This window comes from Phascolarctos cinereus, unplaced genomic scaffold (assembly GCF_003287225.1).
Source record: "Phascolarctos cinereus isolate Bilbo 61053 unplaced genomic scaffold, phaCin_HiC Scaffold_726;HRSCAF=1367, whole genome shotgun sequence".
NCBI lineage: Eukaryota > Metazoa > Chordata > Mammalia > Diprotodontia > Phascolarctidae > Phascolarctos > Phascolarctos cinereus.
The window spans coordinates 220,418,872-220,445,665 of record NW_027556098.1 but is presented as its reverse complement, the minus strand read 5'-3'; the positions used below and the strand labels follow the sequence as shown (position 1 = coordinate 220,445,665).

Here is a 26,794-nt window from a genome sequence, read left to right as displayed (position 1 = left end):
CCTTATATTTTGGGAGTTTATGCAGAATTTTACCCTACCCACTTACATTGACATGGAAGGAGAGACTCAAGGGCCCATTTGTCAGTCTAATCAGGGTAACTCACCTAGAGAAGTTACAGGTCAATTCCAGAAATATCCCATGTAGCTCAGGAACATAGTATAGTCAGCTTTTTTAAAAAAAAATTGATTTATTTTTAGTTTTCAACCTTCACTTCCGTAAGATTTTGAGTTTTAAATTTTCTCCCCCTCCTTTGCCTCTTTTCCAAGAAGACATGCAATCTGACATAGGCTCTACCTATACATTAATTTTAAATATATTTTCACATTAGACATATTGTAAAGAAGAATTAGAACCAATGGGAGGAACCATGAGAAAGAAGAAACAAAACTACAACAAAAAAGAGAATATAGTATGCTTTCATCTGCATTCAGACTCTAAAGTTCTTTCTCTGAATGTGGGTAGCATTTTCCATCATGAGTCTTTTGGAGGTGTCTTAGATCCTTGTGTTGCTGAGAAGAGCTAAGTCTATCAAAGTTAGTCATTGTACAATGTGGCTGTTACTATATACAATGTTCTCCTGGTTCTGCTCACTTCACTCTCACCTTTTGTTTCTTATTGTCTCTACAAGCCACCCAACTGCCACCCTCAAGGTCAGATGGAAGGCAGGAGGCAAAATCTGGCCTTAGAATGAATTAACCATAGGCAGAAGAGAGAAAGATGTCCATTTCCAAGCTAGCCTCTACCTAAGGCAAAAAAAAAGTAAATTTTCCCCTCCTCCCCCCATTGATTCCATTACTAATTAGAAAATATTTAGTTTAAATCAATACATAGAAATGTCTTCTTTTATGAAAGGTCAGTTCCTCTTTATCCAACCAAAAATGTTTTTCTCCCTCAGTTTTATGATTTAATAAAATTATTCTCTAAATACTTGGTACCACAGAAGCTAGTAATACTGCTGGTTAAATGAAGACAGCCCTTTAAATATAAATGCATCAGGAAGGCAGTGTGAATGAAACTGATGATAAAGCATGAATATATTCCTTTAAAAGCCATCATTATCCCAAGCTCATTGACAATTGCGGTTAGCCTTTTTAAAAGTAAAAAAAGGCAAAAGGTTAATTGAGTCAAGGGAGGTTAATCAAATCATATTCCATAGATGGAGAATACTTAGGAAATAAAGCAAGATCTTCTTTTTTAAGGAGTGATAGGTATACCTGGACATATCATAACTTAATGCTGTTTTTAGGACCCCTTTGACACTGGAGTTAGTAACATTTTCTCAAGGCACAGGAAATACTCAAATGTTTGAATCAATCATAAGACCTCCTTAGGTAGGATAGAACTTCTCAGTGTGTTACCTTTGTGCATATACACTTGTGGAAGGGTCTGAAATTTGTCTTTGTTCTACCAGTAGTGGCAGGACAAGCTTAAACCATGAGGAAGTGGGAAACAGAATTGATTAGAGGAAAGAATTTCAATTGCCTCCATACAAGCAGACAACTCTTGAGTCAGCTTCCAACAGAACAGGGAGATGAAAAATCCCCTTAAAAGGACTGAGGTTCTAAGAGGCAGTCAGTCAATAAACATTTATTGAACTCCTACTTTGGTCAGGCTCACTGGGGATACAAAAGGAGGCAAAAGACAATCCCTGCCCTGAAAGGAATTCAGAATTTAATGGGGGAGACAAGTAAACAAATACAAACAAGCTATATGCAAGCAAAATAGGAAATAATTTTAAAAGGGAAGGCACTAGAATTAAGAGGGGTTGTAGAAGATGGGATTTTAGTTGGGATTTAAAGGAAGCCAGGGAAGCCAGTAGGCAGAGATGAGGAAGGAGAGCATTTTAAGCATGGGGGACAACCAGAGAAAATGCCTGGAGCCAAGAGATAGAGTGTCTGGTTTAAGGAATAGTAAGGAGGCCATTGTCACTAGATGGAAGAGTACTTGGTGGGGAGTAAGGTGTATGAAGACTGACAAGGTGTGTATTGGGGGCGGGGACTAAGTTATGAAGGACTTTGAATAATAAATAGAGGATTTTATATTTGATCTTGGAGGCCATAGGGAACCATTGAAGTTTATTGAGTGGGGGAAGGGAGGTGACATGATCAGATCTGTGGTTTAGGAAAATCACTTTGGTCACTGGAAGATGGTCACCTCCAAGGGTGAGGTGATGAGGGTTGGTATTTTCTAAGGATCAAGAGTAGAATCTACAAATTCTTCTGTAGCATAGATTCATGCAATGGCTAGGTTTCATTTTATATTGGTCTAACTGGGAAGATCTACCAAATGTCAGGCAATTCAATGAACCTAGCTATAGAACAGTAAGTTAGTTACTCACTGAAGTTCCATGCCATTGTAATGCCAGCTAGTTCATAATTAACTCTCCAAGGGGTTAATTTGTATTCGAGTGTCTTGGTAGTTGGTATACTTACCAAAATGTCCCACTAATATACTCCTAAAGAGTAGTTTGCATGTTGGAGGATTGTATTTAGATTATACTTATACCACATTAAATTTTTCTTTGAAAATTTGTAAGATTCACTAGAAGCAACTGAATCTAGTATACCTAATGTGCAATAATTTTAGCAATGCTAACAATGGTCAATATAATACATATGATCACTTTTAGTCCCTAAGTTACTTGCAATGTTGCTTTTACCATGAGTTCTTTTCAGATCACAACTGATGCTGTAATCTTTAGCTTTCCTAAGTGTGGCAAGCAGCATTTTCTTTACATTGCAGCCAGTGACTGAGGACACATTTTAACATTACAGAACCACTCAAATCATGGAGACTCGGGACTCATCTAATGCATCTGGGTTTGCATATCCTAGCAGCCAAGTATAAGAGATGACTTTTCTGATTTCCACTGTCTCTTAGTCAGTGATATTACGTGATAACCAATTATGGAACAGCACAATCTCAAATGAAGCAAAATTCCTAATACAGGACAATGTCTTCCTTAAGGCATTTGTGAGTAAGTAGGCTATGACATGTTACCAATGGTGGATATGAATACAAGAAGTGTCTTAAAATATGTATTCAAGAGCATAAAATGACTAGAAAAAGAGATGGGTCAGTTATGGAACAAGAATAAGAAACAAAAGATAGAGACCCTGAGCTGGACAATAGTATTAAAATAACCAGAAGGTGTGCTGTGTGTTGGGTGTACACTCTGTGGAAGATTTATAGAAACAAATGGACAATCATCGTAAGAATAAAAAGGCAAAGAGGGGTTGTGATTCAGTTCAATCTGATATGCATTTATTAAGTCCCTACCCTGTGCTAGTGATGGTTCTAGGCATTGAACATACAAAGACAAAAACAAGGCATTTTCTGCCCTCAAGTGACTTATTTTCTACTCACTGGAAGGAGCAATTACATCTATGAAATCACAAATCCAACTAAGTTTTATCTTGTGAAGGCCGAAAGGTTAATGTACGGGCTGGGGTAGTTGCTTTTTTTGAAAAATGAATCTGCATTTTAAAAAAGGGAGTTATCATCTACTTAAGATTGAGATTGAATAGAAAGAAAGATCAATATTTCAAGGACAGTTTCAGGTACAAAAGCATCTCAGGTAGAGAAAGGGCTATAGCCAAGGTGAAGGGTCTTCCAGAATCTGAACCATGAAATGTTGACTTCACCTTTCTTCTCCAGTGATGATATCTCAGCTTCTTGGGACTAGAATGTCAGCTAACTCTGGAACTCCTTCCCTGCTCTTCTTCTTCTTACCCTCCTTTCCTATCCCCAGTCCATATTTCATGGTATATGGAGAGTAAAAAGCACCAAAAGCATTATTGCCCTACCTTTACAGAGCATGAGAGAAACTGCCCTGATTATGAGAAAACATTGAGCATAATGGAATTGGCTAATTACTCTTATTCCTAAAGCATCTTTCACAGTAGCTGTCCAGCTGTACTTCAAAGGAATTGTGGTAAGGACTCTGTAAGTGTTATACAATGGCTCTTCTTTTGGACTCTATGGTGTGTTTGCTTCCATGTTCTTCTCACAGGACTAATTTCTTTTCTCCTTTAGCTACAGCATAGTCCCCTTCACTACAATTCCCTTTTAAAAATTTTATTAAACACTTGCCATGTGTAAGGCACTGGGGATATAAAGGTAGATGTGACACAGCTTCTGCTTTCAAAGAGCTAACAATTTAATAGAAGAGACATCTATACAAGAAACTGGGAAACAAGGGTGAACATAAATGCAAAGGAGAGGTCTAAGAAAAGTATTATAAGAAACTTAAGAGAGAGAGAAGACTGTTGGTGGGAATCTGAATGGGGCTATGAGAGAAGGGGAAGGGCTGGGGGAGGGTGGGAAGATGGGGGAGAGGGTGGGGTCTTGAATAGATAGAAGTGTGGATATATGAGAGGGGCAGAATCTGGTCACTAGAGGTCTTTCAAATGTCATCAGTCTAGGTCCTAAACATACTGTTGTGTTCTAAAACTTTATTTGTAATTTGGATGCTTGAAATTTGGAGCACATTTTCCTAAAGAGAAAATACTATAAATAATCTATGCCTACTCACTAAAGCCTATTTAGCCTGTATGCCAGTGAACTTTAGAACTAAAAGCACTAGCATGAGTTTGGTGTTCAGAAGCAAGAGACCAGTATGAGGAAGTAGGGAGTTTCTTATTCCTTTCTTTCTCTTTTTTTTAGGCAATTGGGGTTAAGTGACTTGCCCAGGGTCACACAGCTAGTTAGTGTCAAGTGACTGGTCTGAGACTGGATTTGAACTCAGGTCCTCCTAACTTCAGGGCTGGTGCTCTATCCACTGCACCACCTAGCTGTCCCCATTCCTTTATTAAGCATAAGGAGAACTCCAGAAAACATTTTGAAATAGATGAGATTTTTTTTCCTTTGATACCCTCCTCCCTCCTTTTTTTGCACATCTCTTCTCCTATACCATTGTTCCTATGCTCAAATTTGCAGTCATCTCATGCTATCCAAGTAGCCTACCCAAGCCTGTTCTCCCTTCACCCCAAGCCAAGAGCTCCATTATTCATAATTACTTAATTTCTTTTCCTCTTAATCATAGCATCAGATCTAGGGCTAGAAGAGACCTAATAGATATCGAGTCCTACCCCATCATTTTACAAATGAGGAAATCGAGGCCTAAGGAGGTTAAGTGACTTGCCCAAGGTCACACTGGTAGTGAGCATGAGTCAGGATTTGAACCCAGGTTCTCTAATTCCATGGACAATAGTCTTTCCACTGGACCATGCAATCAGTGCTTCAATTTTCTCAGTGTAGGTAATCTTGGTTAAGTGTTGAAAGTAAAGTACTCTGATTGAATTTGTGCACATCAATATAGGTCTGATAGACCCATAAATCTCCCAGGGATAACTACTTCAGAAAAGGAAGCTTGGACACCCTTAGGAACTACTAATTGGTGGAATATCAAGTAACGTCACATAAAAAAGCAAAAATATTCAGGCAACATGGGGTACGATAACTTTGGTTGGCCATCACATAGGCAGGCTCACCCTGGCTATAATTTCTCTAGGCTGTTCCTGCTTTTCACAGTTTCTTTCCTCCCTCCATTTCTGAAACTATAGATTCTCTACAGACATAAACTTTTTCAAAGTATCCTCTCAGTGTAGTGATAACAAGACCTCTATTGAGGGTGCCCAGTTAGGGCATTCCCCAGATTAGGTTGAGATGAGTTGAGATGTGTTCAGATGCATAATTATTTCTACATTTTAAGTCTGTAGATCAGAGCCTTTCTGTTCATAAACATGATAGGAATATATCTATATACATATCTTTGATATAACCATTCTTTTATCTCATAACATCATAGGAGGATTGATTGAAGGAGCAGGGAATATTTAGTACAGAGAAGCGAAGGATGATGGGGGATATGATAGCTGTCAGCAGATATCTGAAGGGTTGTCTCAAGGAAGAAGGATTTGCATTTGTTCTGTTTGACCTGAGAAGGCAGAACCAAAGCAGTAGGTGTGAATTGAAATGAGACATTGAGGTTTGATGTCGGAGAAGGCTTCCTAACACTGAATTGTCCGTAAGTGGATTGGGCTACCTAGGGAGAAGGGTTCCTCTTCCTTTGAGTTCTTCACAAAGAGGCTGGATGACCACATGTTGGCTATCTTATAGCAAGGATTCCTTTTGTGTATGGGTTGGACCTGAGGACCACTAAAGTCTCTTCCAATTCTCAGACTTTGTGCTTCTGTGATCCTCATGGTTTCTTTTCAAAATACTTTTCAAAAACAACCTATATTTCAGATGTACAAGTTCTTGAAGGAAGTCAACTAATGGGTGCCCCTGTGGTGACTAGTTTGTAATATACTCCACCTCGGGCCATCAGTTCATTGTGAGTCCCTTTTTCTACCACAACACCCTGTGACACAACAGCTATGATATCTGAATTTTGGATGGTGGACAGGCGGTGGGCAATGACAATGCAAGTCCTTCCTTCTCTGGCTTTATCCAAAGCTGTTTGCACTGTCTGTGAAAAAAAGACCGAAAGTTCAAGTGAAGGAACATGGCACCAGGTGTCATCTTGTAATCTATGCATGGCTTAATACCACAAAAGCCTGATTGAACATGGTGAGCGCATCTTCACCAACATCATCACTGGCATTTATATGTTACGTTAGTGCAGTGGGCAGAGTGATGGACTTGGAGTCAGGAAGACCTTTGCATAAATCTTGCCTCAGACACTTATACTGTGTGACCCTGGCCAAGTCACTTAAACTCTCAGTTTTGCCTCAGTTTCTTCATGTGTTGTAAGGATCAAATGAGATATTTGTAAAGTGCTTTGCAATTCTTAAAGCACTATATAGATGCTAGCTTTTATTGCTATTTTTCAATAACTACCCTGTGAGGTAAGTACTATTGTTAATTCCATTTTACAAATGAAGAACTGAGAAGAAATCACCCAGCTAATAAACACAGATATGGTACTTTGCTAAAAAAAAAAGTTGCTAAAAACATTTTTGGTATATATGAGTCTCTCACCTCCCTCTTTGAATTCTTTAGGGCACAAGCCTAGTCATGGTATCACAGGATCAAAGGATGTAGATAATTTATCAGCTTTAAGGGAATACTTTCAAATTGCTTTCCAGAATAGTTGGGCCAATCCACAGTTCCACCAACAGTACTTTAGTGTGCCTGTTTTCCAGCAGTCCCTCCAACATTTGTCATTCACCTTTCCCTTCACCTTTACTAATCTAATAAGTGTTGAGGTATAACTCAGATGTCTTTTCCCAAATTGTATACTATGGAACTCTGGTGTTCCACACAAAGTGAAGAAGGTTTCCAAGAGAAAATTTTCATATTAGCAATATTTTTCCTTCTAAAATGCCAAATATAAGATTATGTATATATCAAAAATAATTACTGTGCATGACAATTTGTGTGTGTGAAAGTAAGCCAATTTTCCTCTGCCTTTTCCTTCAAATTCCCACAAGTCCTCTCCAAACTAATATTTTTGGGATTCATCGATATTTTTCAAAGCCAAAAGTGTCTCAGGTCCAAATTAATTTGGGAAACAGGTGTAGGGTTTAGTCAGTTACTCCTGACTCAATGTCCAGTATATATAGATATATATACACACATATACATATACATACATATATATATATATACAGAGAGAATGTGTATGAATATGTATACATATATGTGTGTATATATAGTATGTATGAATATATATATATGTATATATATACATATGTATATATACACATATATCATCACTTTCTTTGTGTTTTTATGAGTCAGGGCCCCCCTGCTCTGACTTGCAACCTTACATCTTCAAAAGATAAAATGAAGAAAGGAGATGGAACTGAAATGCAGATTGAGGCAAATATATATTTTTAGACATGGCCAAGACAGGACTTGGTTTTCTTGATTTTACATATTTGTTACAAGGGTTTTGTTTTCTTTCTTTTTCAGTGGTTGGGAGGTGGAGAGATAGAAAGAAGTCAGAGAACACAGATATTCATTAATTTAAAAAGATATAAAATTTGAAAAAAGACATATTAATTAAAAAATCTTGTTACTTAAAAAACCAAAAAAATTAAAAGATAAAATTTAAAGTAGAAAATTTGGTTTATAATAATCATTATCCTTTGAAAATCTCCATTTGGGTTCCTGAAAGAATTTTACAAATAAGCCTTATTTAATGATTGGACTTTTGCTTATTTGAAATAGCTACATTGAAAACAATATTGTTCTTAACTATTTGTTCAGTTGTATCTGACTCTTTGTGACCCCATTTCAGGTTTTCTTGGAAAAGATCCTGGAGTGGTTTGCCATTTCCTTCTCCAGCTCATTTTATAAATGAGGAAACTGAGGCAAACAGGGTTAAGTGACTTGCCCAAGGTTACACAGCTATAAGTGTCTGAGACCAGATTTGAATTTAGAAAGATGAGTCTTCCTGTCTCTAGATCCAGCACTCTATCCACTCTGCCACCTAGTGGTATTGCATGCTTCTAAAAGGAATATACTTCTAGAAGACTGGGAAAATGACACTACTTGTTACAAACACATCTAAAACCAAAGACATAGACATAATCACAGCAAGGCTTTCCATATTCTTTTGGAAATACATACCTTTTCACTTTCTGTATCTAAGGCAGAAGTTGCCTCATCTAATAACAATATTTTAGGATCCCGAAGGATAGCACGTGCTATTGCGATACGCTGCTTTTGACCCCGAGAGAGCTGGGAACCCTGAGCCCCAACGTTAGTTTCATATTTCTGAAAAAAAAAAAGTCAATGAAATTAATAAAAAATTTTTTTAAAAAGTCGATGAAGCAATGAGTTACTGAAGTGGGCCACTGTTGCCACACTGTATAAGTCCCTCGTTGGCAATGGCTTCACCACATGGCATGGCCTTGTATCCATTTTGCATTTATTATGTATGTACTTACATACGTCGTCATCCCTGTTACATATAGGCCCCACTCTCACCCCTGCGTGGGCTCTCAGTTTTGTCTTTTTATCCCCATTGCTAAGCCTAGTAGTGGACACAAAATTAGCACTTAATAAATACTTGTTAATTGTTGATTGATTGATGACTCAGGTCATCTCTTACTTAGAAGTCATCTAATTCAAAAACTCCATTTTATAATTTTTTGTTAGATATTTTTATTAGATTTTAAAAATCTGATCATCAGAGAAGTTAACTGACTTGTTTTAAGGTCATGAAGGTGGTGGTGTTTAGTTGTTTCAGTCACTTCCAACTCTCTGTGACCCCATTTTAGAGTTTAGAGATATTGGAGTGGTTTGCCATTTCCTACTCTAGCTCATTCTACAGATGAGGAAACTGAGGCAAACAGGATTAAGTTACTTGCCCAGGGTCACAGAGCTAGTAAGAATCTGAGGCAGGATTTGAACTCGGGAAGAAGAGTCTTCCTGACTCCAGACTCACTTCTCTATCCACTGTGTCATCCAGCAACCCTAAGCAGATAATTTAATCTCCTATTTCACTGAAGAGATCTACCACTCATGAGCTTTTTCAGCTCCCTTCCTCCATTCTCCATAACTGCTCAGCATCATCACTCACTTTCTCCTCCCTGATTGCAGGGATAGAAGAGATGTTCCTATTCTTTATTAATCCTACTAACCATATCTTTGCTTCCTTTACCTCCTCCCATCTTATCTAGGACCTTACTTAAGCAATTGTTCTTTTTTTTTTTGTCTTTTTCTCTCTCTGTCTGTCTCTCTGTCTGTCTCTCTCTCTCTCTCTGTCTTTCTGTGTCTGTCTGTCTCTCTCTCTCCCTCTCTACTGGTTTGTTCCCATATGCCTACAACATGTGCATGTCTCCAAAATCCTAATGTAACACCCTTGGACCATTACTGAAACTTGGGGTTTGCATGGACCAGATTCAATCCTGGAGGCTTCTCAATGATAAATAATATCTTTGATTCATGTTTGACCCCACCCAAAAAGGCTCTTCTGGTAACATGTGAATTTTATTTGTTTTGTCCCTACCCATGGATTCTCCTGGGAACATCGGAATTTTGCTCATGTCTAAAAGACCTCTCAGCTCTTATGTGAGTGCTCGGGCTAACAAAACATCAAATACAGAATGTTTTACTTAACACAATAGATTATTCCTCATTCTTGAGAACATAAACTGTCAGAATAATTCTCTTCCTTTTTCTGACTTGGTTTATATCTTCCACTAGTACTTATATAGCCTTTTAGACTTGTAATACTACGCTGTCATATATACTACCCCCGTCTACGTTTGATGCTGCCATTTCCAAGCCATCTACACTCCCCACCTCCACCCTTCATTTTGACCTTCTACTCCCACTACTGAAGTGAAACTATTCTCTCAAACGTCATAAATGACCCCCTAATCATCAAATCCAATGGCCTCATCATTCTTCACCAATTTCCGAGCTCCAACACTATTGACCCCTTTCTTCTCTTGGATTCCAAGACATGGTACTCCCTTGGTTATTTTCCTGCCTCTCTGACTGCTCCTTATCTGTTTCCCTCTTTGTTTCTCATCCTCTTTGATCCCCTTCATGTGACTGTTCTCTCAAGGCCTATCTTTGATTGTCCTCTCTTTTCTTTCTACACTCTTCTTTGGTCATCTCCTTTCCCTCTATAGCTTCAACCACCAGCTTCCAAATCTGGACACTCAGGCTTGACTTCCTTCTCAGCTCCCAACTCACATATCCAACTGCTGGGTATATGGTGTGGTAACTGACATTTACAAAGGCCTTTCAGGTTCACAAAGTGCTTTATATACAGGATCTCATTAGATCACAGCAGCTCTGTAAAATATGTACTAAGCCATTTTATCCTCATTTTATAAATAAGGAAAATCGAACCTTAAAGAAATTAAGTAGTTTGCCCATGATCACTTAACTAGTGAGTTCTGGAAGTGAGATTTGAACCCAGTTCTCTCCTGACTCCAAGATCAAGATTCTTTCCACCGTACCACACTGCCTATCATCCGTCCCACAGGACCTTAAACTCAAGATGTCCCAAACTGAGCTCTTTCTATTCCTCTTGACATATGTTCTACCTTTTGACCTTATATTTCTCTAGTCATTCTGTGCCCTATATTCCTAACCTTGGGGTTACTTTCAACTTCTCTCTCCTTCACCTCTCATTCACAACTAGTGACCAAGTCTTGTTGATTCCACATACATCACATCTTATATCCATCTCCTTCACTCTATTTCACTATCACTGTCCTAATACAAGTCTTTATCCACCATCCATTCTAGTCCTCTGTATAGCCTAACTATACATAGTTATTTACATGTTATCTCCCCAGTTAGATTGTGTTTGCTCTTCAAGGGTAGGGACTGATTTTTACTTCTCTTTGTATTGCCAGTGTTTAGCACAGTCCCTCATATGTAGTAGGTGCTTAATAAATGTTTATTGACTGACTGACTATTCTAGTCCATCTTTCATTATACTACCAGAATAATTTATGCTTATATTTTGTTGTATTGCTTCTCTGCTAAAAAATAATCTTGCACAATAGCTCCCTACCATTTACCAAATAAAGGTCAAACTTCTTTGACATTCAAGACCTTCTACAATCTTGTGACACTCTACTTTTTCTGAGTCATATTATTTCTCCATATACCTTTCCTTTATTTATAAGACCTATAAGCCTCATTCAGGCTCTATCTAACAATGGAGATCTGGGTCTGCTCTTCAGTTTAGAGTCTTTGAGAGCTGCCTGGAAGTTGTACTGAGAACCAAGATTATCCACTAGTATATTTCAGAGATATGCCTTTCTGACTCCAACGATGGCTTTCTGGCCACTGTCACGTTTCGCTTCATGGACCCCATGCTCCAGCCAGATTGAACTTCTCTCTGTCCCCTGAGCTTCCACACCTCGGTGGCTACTCTCAGGCTGTTTCCCGTGCCTATAATACATTCCTTCCCTGTTCTCTCTGCCAGTTGAAGTCCTATCTATTCAGAAAACCCACCTCAAATATCACCTCTTCTAGAAAAACTTTCCCAATCTCTCCTCCCTTCAGAATGTATAAAACACTTTGTTTTATAATATGCTTATTAGGTAATACTGAATAAATTTTCTTGGTGTCATTCTCATGCCAGACTATAACTTCCTTGACCATAACTGTTTTTTTTTCTTCTAGTGTCTGGCACATTGCTCTGCACACAGTAGGTGCCTGGTAAACATTATTTGTTGTTGTTGTGCTGAAATTATCCCCACAACTTTGAAATTTACAGTAAAGCAGTAATATTTGCCTTTCATATCAGGATATACAATGAATAATTATCATGTTGTTTGAGGATTAGACCAAGTCTCTGCAGAGGCTTAGAATCAAAACTATGGGAGACATTTAGCCAAAACCCTTGGAACAATGATCAGTAAGCAAACAATAAGCAAATAGGCCAAAAAAAAAAAAAGCCAACTTTCCCCTCCAACTCCACCCAGAGCACCACTCACTTTTACAAATAGAAAAGTAAGCAACTTTTGTGCCTAGGAGATTCTAAAGGAAGACAGAAACCAAAGTTAAAGGGTGTATTTGCCTCTCTGGGAGGTTCCAACTTCCTCATCTTTATTCTACTCTGAGCCCAAAAGAGACACCTGAAATAAACTCTTGGTGATGGAGAAGCACAGAATTAAAGTAGACATGAGTTAGTCCTCAGCACTAGCAAAGCCACTCCACAATATAGCAGGTGCAGTTTATACCTGCCTCCAAATAGATAGGGCCCAAATGAAGTATTATCTTGCCTGACAAATTCTGTAAGGTTCTTTTCTCAAGTGTGCTTAATGAGTCTTCCCTCAAAACATTACAGAATGTTGATACAGTACATTTATTTTACTTTGAGAGTAATAAAGTCTGAAGTACAAGAAAATTACTATGTGTTCATTTACAACCTTGGGTTTCCCTTCCCAGTCATCACTAGTCTGCTTTTGATTTTTGCTTCCCTTTTCTGTGGAAAATTCTTCTGGGAATTCTGGGAAATGATTCTGGATTCTACTGTAGTACTTACCTCTGGAAGTGACATGACAAAATCATGTAGCTGAGCCTTCTTTGCTGCATTGATGACATTCTCCATTGGAACATCCTTACTATTATCTCCATATTTGATATTGTCAGCGATGCTGCAGGCAAATAATATAGGTTCCTGGGATACAATTCCAATTTTAGATCGAAGGAACTGGACGTTAACATGTCTGCTATCATGTCCATCTATTATCTGCCAACAAAGGGGATAATACAGTTCATCATAGTTAGGAATTCCAGCTAGCAGGGCATTTTCCACATTCAGAATAATACATTTCTTCTTAGAGGAAGAGCAGAGCCAGCATTTCACAGCTCTAACAAGGCTTTGATTTGGTTGGAATTAGGCAAAACTATAGACCTACAAGGGACTCAGCTATAATACATCATCTAATGTATGCTTTGGGGCTCTATGACTTTGTTGATGTGGGTACTCCATCCATCAAGGCAAACCACAAACTTTCTAAACCTTAGTCAGTGGTGTTAATCTGTTACTATAACCAAAAAAAAAAAAAATCATCTGGTAGTCAACCTTGTGGTGAAGAGTTGACCACATTAGGCTTGGTTCTTGGATGGCAAACATATTGACCATCACTGAACCCATACTTGAAGACTTCCTGCTTGGAAGGACTTCCTAGGGCTTATGTTCCATTGTCCTAGCCCTTAGAACCTAGAATCACCTTTGCATCTTGTTGAAGCATCAGAGTAGGAATTTAGTAGAGGTGTTTCATGTAAAGAAAAGGATATATTCTCCTGTAATGTTGGTGCAAAAGATGCCTCTGCAATAAATAAATTATTCCCTTTTAAAAGTGTATGGTATAACAATGCTCTGCAATTGAGAGTCCAGTTGGCCTCATTAATACAGTCACTGCAACATACCACAATTCAGCAGGAATCAGAAAGCTAGCTGGGAGTCCCCCACATCGTATGGCAAAGCACAGAGTATTTCAATTCCCAGTTCCTCTGCCTTTACATTAAAGTACACTGAGCTGGATAATAGGAGACAACATGGAACAATAGAAAGAGCACTGTCTCTGGAGTCAGAGAACCTCAGTTCAAATCCTACTTCTGTTGCTTACTCCCTGTGTAAACTTGGGTAAGCCCCTAAACTTCCTCAAGTTTCAGCTTACTCATCGGTGAAATAAAAGGCAAGAACTAGATGACCTCGAAAGTTCCTTGTACTTCTAGATCTATGATTTAATGAGCCCAATCATTGTCTGATCATTAAAATAGACAAGTATGAAGACTACAAGGAAATCATGAGTTGAAAGAAGCATGAAAAAGTATGAATAGACAAATTATCCTAAAGAGGAGAAATCCAGATTTGGAAAAATTGAAAAATAAATGCTGTGATATTATATGGATTGAAATTAATGTAAATGTAAGCAGTTATTGAGCAAACATATATGCTTACTTTTATGTTTAATTTTTTTTCTAATAAAAATACAGTATTTCATAGACCTGTATTGATCAGTGAATGCTTGTCAGTCTTCAAGAACCTTGGTGTAGTGCAAAGGGCATTGGATTTAAAGTGAGAAAAGCTGAGTTCAAATGCCATTGGCTCTCTTACTTGTCCTTGAGAATGTTACTGTATAACTTTCCTGGACCTCAGTATCTTCATCAATTAAACAGGGGTACTAGACAAGCTGACCTATAAGGTCTCTTTCAGCTCTAAATCTTATACTACTATGATTGTTTACCTAAGTATTTATCTTCATTTGATAAACCTGCGACTAAGATATTGCTGATTTGGGACTCAATCTCTCATTCTCTGACCTCAATGTGTTTGTGGAAATACCTGCAACAGAAAGCACTGCTGGACACAAGACTGCTTTCCTAGCTAGGTGGCACAGTGGAAAGGGGGCTAGGCTTGGAGTTAGGAAGACTTGAGTTCAAACACAGTTGTGTGACCTGGGGCAAGTCACTTAACCTCAACTGTAAAATAGGGATTATAATGGCACCTATCCCTCTCAGCATTGTTGTTAGGTTCATATGAGAATGTTTGCAAAGGGCTTAGCAAGATGCCTGGCACATAATAGTCACTTAATAACTTCTTATTTCCTTCCTTCCTTCCCTCCTTCCTTCCTTCTTTTCTTCCCTTCTTCCTTCCCTCCTTCTTTCCTTTCCTTCTTCCTTTCCTTCCTTCCTTTCTCCCTCCCTTCCCCTTCCTTTCTCCCTCCCTCTTTCCTTCCCTTTCCTCCTTCCCTCTTCCTTCCTTCCTTCCTGCTTTCTTTCTTTCTTCTTTCCTTCCTTCCTTCTTCTTCCCTCCCTTCCCTCCTTTCTTCTTTACCTCTAAACAGCACTAAATTTACTCTCAAATAAGCAATGATGGCAGTGGTGGTGGTGGTAGGTAGTGTGTGTGTGTGTGTGTGTGTGTGTGTGAGATTGAACACTGCCTTGTTAGGAGACTCCAGAATGCCACATAGGGAGGGAGATACAGAGATTCTGCCTTAACACCAGAGTGGTCCTTAGAGAGGATCAAGGCTGGGCCAATATGTGATATGAGCTCACTGGGTGTGTGGATGGGAACAGGGGTGTGGGAGGAAACTAGACATTTGGTAGCTTTTTAGTTTAACAATTTTACTTCTTTCTATGCTGCTAAAGGAGGAAAAGCACTACCAAAATGTAAATTGAATACATTTTAAAACTGTACACTTTAAAAGAAACCATTATTTTGAATCTGTGCCACAAAAGTTTAGTGCCCTGGAACAGAATTCTGATTTCCTTATCCTGGTTATAGTTTGGTTGAACAGATACAATGCACTCTGCTAGTTACTATAGGGAGATACAAAAGACCTGGTAAACATGGTCCTGGTCTTCAAGGACTTTACAGTCATCTTGGGCAATAGGCTTCATGTAAATGGCAGTTTTGGAAATCATATTCTATTCCTTTGAAAAATGTTGATTCCACTATAATCTGTTTTATAAATACTCTGGTCAACAGCTACTTTCAAAGCAGATTAAATATCTTTATACTGAAAATGGTTAGCAGGAAGTGATGGTAAATACTATGTAATCATTCAGCATTCGTTGAGAATAACTGAGTCCACTTCTCCAGTATCTTATTCCTCTTCATCTCACATTCCTGGTCTTTCTTAATCTACTCATATCCATTTGCTTATTTCTTCTTAGCCCTTGTTTGCTTTGCTTTGCTTGGGAATGTGCTTTAGTTGCATCCTTCAGTTCCCATTGCGTCTATCATCATTATTATTCTCCATCCCCATTGTCCTCCTTTCTCAGTCTCTCCTCCTCACACTATTCCCTGCTTTGCCCTTTTCATTCTTCCTTTCTTTCCCTCTTTTTTCTCTTTTATTCTTCCCTTGTCTCCCTTTCTCCCTCTATCCTCTTTCCTTCTCTACTTGTCTCCCTCTTTCTCTCTTCCTTTTTTCCTCTTCCTGTATCTCCTTTTCTGCCTTCCCTTCTTCTCTTCTCCATTTTTCCTCCTATCCTCCCTCTCTTCATATCCCCTACTGCGCTCTCTCTTCTCTCTCTCTCTCTCTCTCTCTCTCTCTCTCTCACTCTCTCTCTCCCCCCCCTCCTCCATTCCCATTCCACTGCACCAATTGCCAAACAGAACTTGTATCCGTCTGACACTTTCATGGAGACCCCCCCCCGAAAAACCCAAAAAACTCTTTCAATAACTTGGGGTGGCCTTTAAAAAAAAAAGCAACATAGGGAAGTCAAAATAGCAAGCTAAATTCTTCATTTGAACATTCTGCTCCAGCATCTCCAGTATTTATTCCATTTAGATAACAAGCCACTTGAAAAAAAAAATCATCTACCAGGTCCTTGGGTACAGCCTTTTGACTGAGTCCAAGTTTTACAGAACAGATCTGTTCTGCGAGGTTTGGATTCAGTCGAAGGGCTGCTCTTGAGGATCAAGAAGGCTACATGTGGCCCTGGGGCCACAGGATCCCCACCCCTGATCTACCTTTTTCTTATATTCTACTTTGTACCAATTTTGACCAACTCAATTCACCATTTCCTGCTACCTTACCAATTGCCCCTTTCTCAGATTTCCCATCATCCCCATTCTGGTTGGGGATTCTTTCTGCTTTATTTCCAGGCAAGCCCAGGCTTCTCTTAAACACACTGAGCTCTAGGCTTACAGTGTGACCTGCTGTCATTGCATGATATAGTAGTCAGCAGGCTATCTGGAGGAAGGAATTATGGGAGCAAAGTCAGGTCAACCAGCAAATGATTGGAAATGGAAAAACATTCACAGGGTTAAGTGTTCAAAGCAAAAGCCAAGGAGTGTCTCTAGCCAACTGGAACCTTGGAAGACAATTTCAGGAGTTTGGAGATAGTCTGTAGTAAACAAGATAGCAGGAAGAAAGTCTTTGGACTGCTTACCACTTGCCCTTTGTTGGGGTCGTAGAACCTCTCCAGCAGCTGAACACAGGTACTTTTGCCACAGCCGCTACTTCCAACAAGTGCGAGGGTCTGCCCAGGTTTAACAGACACTGAGAAACCATTCAAAACTTGTACACTGGGTCGAGATGGATATGTAAATTTACAATCAATAAAGTCAATGCTCCCTTTGAAGTTGTCCTATGGATAGAAGAAATAGGGAATTACTTATGTTCACATCAGAGCCCAGAACCTTGAAAAAGTACATTAATCCTTTCTTTTTTTTCTTTTTTTGACTAGGCAATGGGGTTAAGTGACTTGCCCAGGGTTACACAGCTAGTAAGTGTCAAGTGTCTGAGGTCATATTTGAACTCAGGTCCTCTTGACTCCAGGGCCTGTGCTCTATCCACTGCACCATCTAGCTGCTGCACATTAATCCTTTCTTAAGACCCTTTTACCATTATGATGGCAGAGCATGCCACTTAGAAATAGGAACTGAATAAAAGTTCTAATTGTGCACTATTAGGTATGGAAGGTGTGAGTAATGAAGTGATAAGAATCTCCTTCCCTTTTCTCATTCCTGAGTTCATTTCCCTTCCTTGGTCTACTAGGAAGGAAACCAGATCTCAAACTCTGTGCCACTGAAGGCCTACAGCAAAAAAAAAGATATTAATAGGGCATGTTTCTTGAATTCATGCCTCCTGATCTATTCACTTTGTAATTCTAGAAAAAAACATCATTGATTTCCCTGAGAATGACTCAGAAGCAAAATCGCCAGGTCCTATAGAAAGCAAATTTAAATTATGGGCTGTGGAGAGACACGGTGACCTTTAATATCGTTCTCCAATTCACTTACAGTGGCAGAGTTTTCTTCTAAAGGTCGACTTTGTAAAGCTTAGGTTTATTCAGGTCATTTGGCCAATTTTAAAATATTTTTGAAGTTCTGAGTGTGGTGTAAGTTTATTCAGCCTTCTTGGACCGAAGGCAATTTCCACATAATATCCCCTTATCCCCCATCCCCAACACACATACATACACACACACACACACACACACACACACACACACACACACACACACACACACAGAGTCCATTAAAAAGATAGAAGGACTTAAAATCACTTTGGGGATTATCAGAAAATAAATATTTGGAAAGAGTACTAGATTTATTTCCCTGTGTGATTATTAGCAAGTTATTTAATCTCTTTGGACCTCAGTTTCTTTATATGTGAAACAAGGAGGCTAGACTAGATGGTTCCTAAGGTCTCTTCCCAATCTAAATCTGTGATTCTATTTTTTGGGGGAAGGCAATTGGGGTTAAGTGACTTTACCCAGGGTCACACAGTTAGTAAGTGTCTGAGACCAGATTTGAACTCAGGTCCTCTTAACTCCAGGCCCAGTGCTATATCCACTGAGCCACCTAGCTGCCTCCCATATGATAATAAACATAGCCTAAGGTCCCAAAACAAAGCAAAGACCCTAGGTTTTTTGGAAAATAAGAATTTGAAGAAGATTGAACCTCTGACCCATCTATTTATGTATACTCATAGCCATCAAAGACAAGAGAATGCTGAGGAAGGACACTAGAAAATATAAGAAGCTGCTCTATCCACCTTGCCATCTAGCTGCTGCTACGATCCTATTTTCTAAAGCTCAAATTAATGTGTTTTTTTTCTTTCTTTTTTTGGCTAGGCTAGGTAATGGAGTTAAGTGACTTGCCCAGGGTCACATAGCTAGTAAGTGTTATGTGTTTGAGGCCACATTGGAACTCAAGTCCTCCTGAATCCAAGGCTGGTGCTCTATCCGCTGTGCCACCTTGCTGCCCGAAGAAATTAATTTGGAGAAAAAAAAAAGAGGGGCAGTGAGGTGGCGCAGTGGATAGAGCACCAGCCCTGGATTCAGGAGGACCTGAGTTCAAATCTGGCCTCAGACACATAACACTTACTAGCTGTGTGACCCTGGGCAAGTCACTTAACCCCATTGCCTAGCCAAAAAAAAAAAAAAACCAAACCCAAAAAACCAAATTAATTTCTTAAAAGTTTACACAGTGCTTAAGATAAGTAGTTAAATCTTAGGGAGTTGATTGGGGTTAAAGTCAAATCAAATTGGGGTTAAAGGTTCAGTGACTTGTTCAGGCTTACAACATTTAAAACTATCAAAGACTAACTTTGACCTCAGGTCTTCCTGACTCCAGTCCCCCTCTCTATCCACTATGTCATGCTCAACCTGTGATTTCTTTGGTATAAGGGAGTTCTTCATGAGAAACTTCCTCTATCAATTTAGACTGATTCTCTGCAAGTCTTAGAGAGTTGCCTAGACTAGAGCACTGAGTAGTTAAATAATGTACCCAGGGTCACCCAGGCAGTATACGCCAGAGGCAAGACGCGAGCCCAGGTCTTCTTGGCTCCAAGCCCTGCATTCTAACTACAATGGCATACTACCCTTCATAATTCAATATTATTAGATGATAAATATATTTCAGGATTCCACACCAGAACAACTTCAATAGAAACATGGCAAGTACATCTGCTTTCATTTACCTTGAGATTAAATATATTTAACATTTGTTGTTCAGGCATTTTCAGTCATGTCTGACTCTTTGTGACCCCATTTGGGGTTTTCTTGGCAAAGATACTGAAGTGCTTTGCTATTTCCATCTCTTCAGATGAGGAAACTGAGGCAAACAAGGTTAAGTGACTTAAGTCATTTAGCTAGTAAGTGTCTGAGGCCAGATAGGAACTCATGAAGATGAGTCTTCCTGATTCTGGGCAGGCACTCTATCCATTACACCACCTAGCTGCCCGTGTTTAACATCACATAGAGTTTAAAACAGCATGTATCCTACCCTAATCCAAACATGATATGTTGCTATGACAGGAAGTTCTAATTCATTTCCCTCCTGCATAGGCATGAATTCAATGATGAGAAATTCACTTGAATAGATATGAATTTATAAAATGCATGGATTTTATAGACTGAGTTGGGCTGCCAAGGCTGAATGAATGACCAAGCTGAGTGTTACCGCCTGCATTCCTGTTTCCGTTCTTACCCATTTTTCGCCTGCACGGCTGTAGACGTTGATTTTGGGACAATGATCTAAGAGCTGGAAAAAACGTGCTGCAGCTATTTTAGCTTTAGCATAATTTGGAGTGTAAGAAGAGGCTCTTCCAAGAGCAGTTCCGCTGGTCACCACTGCAGAGATCACCCTAGGGGAACCCAGACAGTAAAATCAATTTATTTCAGGAAATACTTGAGAAGTATCCATAACATAACAGGTACTATACTGTGCACTGACACTCACATCCTCTAGAATAAGGGTTCTTAGCTTTTTTGTGTGTGTTTATGGATCCCTTTGGCAATCTGGTGAATTCTATGGACCCCTCCTCAGAACAATGTTTTTAGTTGCAATAATATAAAACACATGGAATGACCAAGGAAACCAATTATATTGAAATATAATTAATAAAAATTCGTGGACCCCATGAAATCTATCCACGGACCCTTCTCCCCTTTGGAATTCATAGATCCCAGGTTGAGAACCCCTGATAAAGAATTCTAATGGCTCCACATTCTCAACATTGTGGGCAATCCCTCCAACAAGGAACATTACAACCCAACAGTGAGTGCCTGCCCATCCTTTGAGATGCTTATCTATATCCTCACAGAAATTCACCACAGGGTATACAGTAAAAATGACCCATTCCCTACTCCCACAGAACTTTCAAAGTAATAAAATCAGTCAGCAAACTTCTATTAAGAACTTACTATATGCCAGGCCCAATGGCAGTCCCCCCAGGGATACAAAGACAAAATTAAGGATCTTATGTTTTAACCATTGAGCATCCATAGAAGTAGTATATAGTCTGCCAAATGCATGAGGACCTGTGCCAAGCATTTGATATTGCCTGTGCTTTTGTCTACATGACTGAAGTGTAGCCAGGTTTTTGCCCTCAGATGCCCTTTCCCCATTCTATCCTAAGTAACTACATAGCCTGTAACAAAACAGTGAGAGGGCAAGGACATTGTTATGTGGGTGGGTTTGTCTCAAGACTCAAACAATCAGCCATGGCTGCTTCAAAATCCCATTTTGTAAACACAGAAAATATTTCTGAGGAGGAGGGAAATTACTGAGAAGAAAAAATATCATAGATGTAAACCTGGAGGCAGGCTCAGAAGCAATGCCTTTATATTACAAATGTTGAAACTGAGGCTCAGAGGGGCTAAACAATTTGTTTGTGGTCACAGATGCAGGAAACATTAGAGGCAGAATTTAAACCAGATCCTTTGATTTGAGACGAAACCAGATGGAACATACAGAAAATTTTGTTTGGCCCAGGGAATAAGCCACTAAACAGCTCATTCCCATCAGGAATGTTTTGTCTGATTCTCTTTAACTTGATACTCTCTGAAATCTCAATCTCAGGCTCCTGTGAGTTTTGGAATGTTCAGTCATTTTTTGATTGTGTCTGACTATTTGTGATCTCATTTGGACTTTTCTTGGCAAAAGACACTGGAGTAGTTTGCCATTTCCTTCTCCAGATCATTTTGCAGCTGAGGAACTGAGACAGACTGGGTTAAGTGAATTGCCCAAGGTCACACAGTCAGTTAATAAGCGTCTGAGGCCAGATTTGAATTCATGAAGATGAATCATCCTGCCTCCAGGCCCAGCACTCTATTCACTGTGCCACCTAGCTGCCCTAAATCTTGGAAACTAGATGTCAAAATCACACATTTCCAACAGTCACAGGTAGGCTTCAGCTTCGAGGCAAGAACCATTCCTCCTTGCTGATCTTTGCTGTCTCTAACTGAGAGCAATTGGCTAGACACTCCCCCCCTCTCGGCAAGTAAACAGAAAATGAAAGTGTGCTCTTCATTGGAACACCTTGTTAAGTACAGTTTTTGGACTGGCCTGAGCTGGTTGGTCTAATCTTCATTGACACAGAGAATTGCCCCCTTCAGAGATATGGTGTACAAATTATTACCTGAAGACATAGCTGAAATGAAGTCCTTCATGAGGAACCAGATATCCCCCATATCTGTAAGAGGCTGAATTGGCTATGAATACTATGCCTTGTGAAAAGCCAAAGCATAATCCATAGATATTTGCTTTTCGGGTAGCTGTACTAAATAGCTTTTCCAGTGCCTTCTCATACGCTTCAATGAATCGGATTTCCTTTCCCATCCCAGCAACTGTACGGATATTACTGAGGGCTTCATTAGAAATCTGAAGAATAAAAAAGAGTCTCAGAGAAAAAGAGAAGAAATGACTGTTGTGTTCCCAGTACACCAAGAGCACGCCCATATGGCCGACCGCACAAGCCAGAGTTGGTTGCAGCAAGTCAGAAACCTTTTAAACAGAGTGTAAATGTGGATACTATGGCTCAGGATGTTTAGTAGAGTGACTATACCTGGAGTCTGCCTGACAGAAAGACTGACCTAACTAACCATGGAAATCAACATAGTTGTTCAGTCATGTATGACTCTTTGTGACATTTAGGTCCACAAGGTTTTCTTGGCAAAGATACTGGAGTGGTTTGCCATTTCCTTTTCCAGTGGATTAAAGTAAAGAGAGGTAAAGTGACCTGCCCAGAGTCACACAGCTACTAAGTGTCTGAGGCTGGATTTGAACTCTTACTGACTCCAGACCCAGCACTCTATCCACTGAGCCACCTAGCTGCCTCCATATAATAATAAAAAACATACACTGAGGTCCTAAAACAAACAAACAAACAAAAAAAAACCAGTTGTTTTTTGGAAAATAAGAATTGAAAGAAGATTGAACCTCTGACCTATGTTTATTTATAGCCATCAGAGACGGCAAAATGCTGAAGTAGGACATTAGAAAATAGGAGAAGGGTTGGTGGGAACTTTTTGGGTTGGTAAAACATTTTGTAGGTCAGAAAGTTCTTTACCCTGTGAAAAGCTAACATTCTGCCTGATTGCTTCTTTGTCCAACATGAAATTCAGACACCTCCTTACCCTCCAGTTACCTGGCCAGTAGCTTCTAAGACATGCTTATCCAAAGAGGCAAATCCCGTCAACATTCTAGCTTGTATGGCTCCTGATAAAGCCAGGAAGGGGAGGAAGCATGATATCACTAAACTCAGTTTCCAGCTGAAGATAAATGAAATGATCAGGGCCACACCAATATTTGAGAGGGAATTGACGATCATCCCAATCTGAGTTCCAGTAGCCTGAAAATCAAACACAACCCAAGGCAATGATTGTCATGATATAGGAAATATGTTACATGTGTTCAAGAAATGCAAAGCATTGTTATCAACATGGATCAGCATGGGTGTAACTCACTTTAAAATAAATCTAGTAAATGAAATTCAGTATGTTTTTTGGTGTTCCAAAATGAATTCCCTTAAAAATCAAACTCCTTTAGTAAATTTAAAATGTACTGCAAAGCATTCCCATGTATTAATATAAACTCCCAATGGAAATAGAAAGAAAAGGAAATCTGCGTGATCTAACCAGCAAGGGATTCAATTAAGGTATAATGAAGGATTTCTGGATGGGGAAGGCTATAAGGCATTGAATGGGCCCCTAAGGGAGGTTGTGACATTTCTTTCTCTAGATTTACTTAGAAGTCTTCTCTGTCTGGGAGGTGGTTAAGCTGTTAAGGCAGAAGCATGGATTATATGACCTTTACAAGTCCTCTCCATGGTTTGAATCCTTTGATTTCTGAAGCTCCAAAGGTAGGAGTGGCATGAAAACTAACCCATTACAAAAGATTCTTGGTTGGTGAGAGGAATAGAGAACACTTGCTTTTATTTTCTCTGATCAGTACTATTTACCACACTCACAAGAACTAACAGCAGTCATAGGACATATCCATGGTTCAGGAGAAAGCTTTCTCCCAACTTTTTCCTGGGAAATGGATACAAGTAATAAAACAAGTAACAGAAAGTATAAATTTGTGGTGGGAGTGGAGTGGAGAAGATTCCTAAGAAAATGCTGGTATTGTACTTGAGCTAAGTGAGACAAGTCAAATTAAATAGTGCTGGGAATATAGATGTCTAACTTTAAAAACGCACTGTTTCGTCGAGCGTGTCAAAGTCCCTTGAGTAAATCTGTTCTTTGTCATGCTCAGTAACAACCAATTAGGACTGCTCATTCTTTTAGCTCAGTTCCCCTGACCTGGCTTTTACCCTGGGAGCCTGAGAGAGTGGAAAAGGCCTTCTACTTCCACAGAAATCATACTCCAAGCAGGGGAACCCATGACCTTGGAGAATTTGGAATTCTGTTTGCCAAGAATGGGCTCAAAGCTCCACCAATCACAGGCAAATTCTCCTTAAGCACGTGTTATAAATTTCAAAAACTTGGAAAAGAAGCTGCAAGGTCTGGGGGAAAAAAACTATTGGCCATAAGGACCTTTCAAACGACATGGGATGGTATCCATTCATTGCCAATCTTAGAACTGATTGAAAATACAACTTTGGCACATCCCAGACCCTCAAGTACCTAAACCAGTAAAAAATGTGTAGATGTTTGAACATATCCAGGACAGAATTCCCCCTGGAGTTCTCCTAGCCCCTCCCTCCCACTGTCTGAAGACTTACCGCCTGCACTTGAGACGCATCTGTAGCAAGTCTCGTGGTCAGAGCTCCGGGGCTGTTCTTCGCATCATCAAACCATCCAATGTCTTGCCCTAACATGGCCTGGAAACCAAGTCTACGTAGCCTTTTGGTGAGCAGCTCTCCAGATTTGGCAAATGTATATCCCTAAAGCACAGAGAGTTTATTAACTGATTTTTGAAAGGGGGGAGCAATGGAATTTTTTAAAAATGTGGTTTTTTAAATTATTAACCGAAAGTTCATTACCTGTAGAAACTGAGTGCAAAAAGGACACAATTCCTAATACTATGAAGAATATGCATAGCCCATTAATCTGACGCCTTTGTTCCTCCATATCAAGAAGAGAGAAAGTCTTTGGGAAAATAACAGACAACAAAGAAATGTTTCATAAATAACACGTCCAATGAAATGACTTCATAGATGTTTTAAAATGCACTCTGGATTAAAAACATTTGTTTTTGCTTAAAAGCAAAACACTGAAGTAAAATGTTGTAAATATGCTTATAAAGATAACTATTTCTTTATGCAGCAAGAGGTACAATCAAGAGTCAGCATGGCCTAGTCTAATAACAACTAGAGCAGGGGTAGAGAAGCTATGGCCTTGAGGCCCATGGGGCCTTCTAGATCCTTAAGTGTGGCCTTTTGACTGCATCCCGAATTTACAGTTCCCCACCCCAACACTAGAGTGTTGGACTTAGAATCAGGGAGACATGATTTCAAATCCTGCTTCTGACCCTCATTAGCACTTGGTGGTGAGTCCCTTAATCTCTTGGACCTCAGTTTCCTCATCACTAAAATGAAGGAGGTGAATGAGATGATATCTGAGGTCCTTTCCAACTCTAGTGTCTATGATCAATTTTTATTTAATATTCATATATACTTCAAGATCCATAAATATTTCAATTCTTATTTAATGCTCATAAATACTTAAGCTATTCTAACAGTACTCAAAATGCAATTAATTTATAATGTGTGTGTGTGTGTGTTTAAATGATAGATGCAATGATGATGTTTTTACTTCCCATCTGGACCCTGTCTGTTATTATAGCTTTACAGGAACCATACGTAGAATAAGCAACGTAATAATTTCCAATAGTAGCAACAAATGTTTATCAATCTTTTATTTGTCTGATACTAGGACAGGGTATCAAAATTATAGTAAATCTGTTTTTATAATATTTATTATGCCCACCCTATCTCCAACTAGTTCATCCAGATTATGCTTCCAAAAACACAATTGTAATCATGTTTCCTCCGCCTCCCTCCCTGCCCCACCCCCCACATCTACTCCAAAACTCCTGTGGATTCTCATTACCTATCGAATAAAATCTAAACTTCTTGGTCTGGCATTCACAGCCCTTCCCAGTCTGTATCAAATTCATTGTTCCAACTTTATCTTCACCACTCCCCTTCATCAGACTATTCAGTATTCCTCAAACCTACCTCACAATTTCCCACTTCAGTGCTTTTGTTTTGCTTTTTTCATTGCCTCTCCTTAGAATGCCCTTCACACCCAGGAAAATTTCAGCTATCCTCTTCAAGATCCAGCTTAAATCCTGCTTCCTCTCTGAAACATTCTCCATGATCACACCAGCCAGAAGTGAATTGTCACTGCTACGAGTCTGACCAGTGTTTTGCCCAAATGTCTCTGATAACATATTGTTAAGTTAGATTTTCGTGTCAACGTTTTATTTTCCCTTCTTTCTTTGAAGATAGAAAGCATGCCTTATAGAGTTCATCTTCCCCCCTTTACAGTATATAACACAGTAATTTGCACAGTGTAGGAACTTGTCATTTGCCCTTGGTTCTCTGAGAGGACCAATGACATCAAGAGGGTGATATCTTGACTTGCAAGTGAATTGCATTTAAGTGAGGC

At 39.3% G+C, this 26,794-nt stretch overlaps 1 protein-coding gene across 1 annotated transcript in view; it reads right to left on the bottom strand.

The window, feature by feature from the left end:
* Positions 1-3,243: 3,243 nt before the first annotated feature.
* ABCB11 (ATP binding cassette subfamily B member 11) overlaps positions 3,244-26,794 on the bottom strand; it is a 113,674-nt gene continuing 90,123 nt past the window's right edge. Inside the window, 10 exon segments of the mRNA XM_020990912.2 lie at positions 3,244-6,473; positions 8,582-8,728; positions 12,975-13,181; positions 17,339-17,536; positions 20,385-20,541; positions 22,318-22,559; positions 23,326-23,529; positions 24,904-25,065; positions 25,165-25,185; positions 25,187-25,270. Coding sequence (XP_020846571.1) covers positions 6,273-6,473; positions 8,582-8,728; positions 12,975-13,181; positions 17,339-17,536; positions 20,385-20,541; positions 22,318-22,559; positions 23,326-23,529; positions 24,904-25,065; positions 25,165-25,185; positions 25,187-25,270 — 1,623 coding nt within the window. The 3' untranslated portion in view covers positions 3,244-6,272.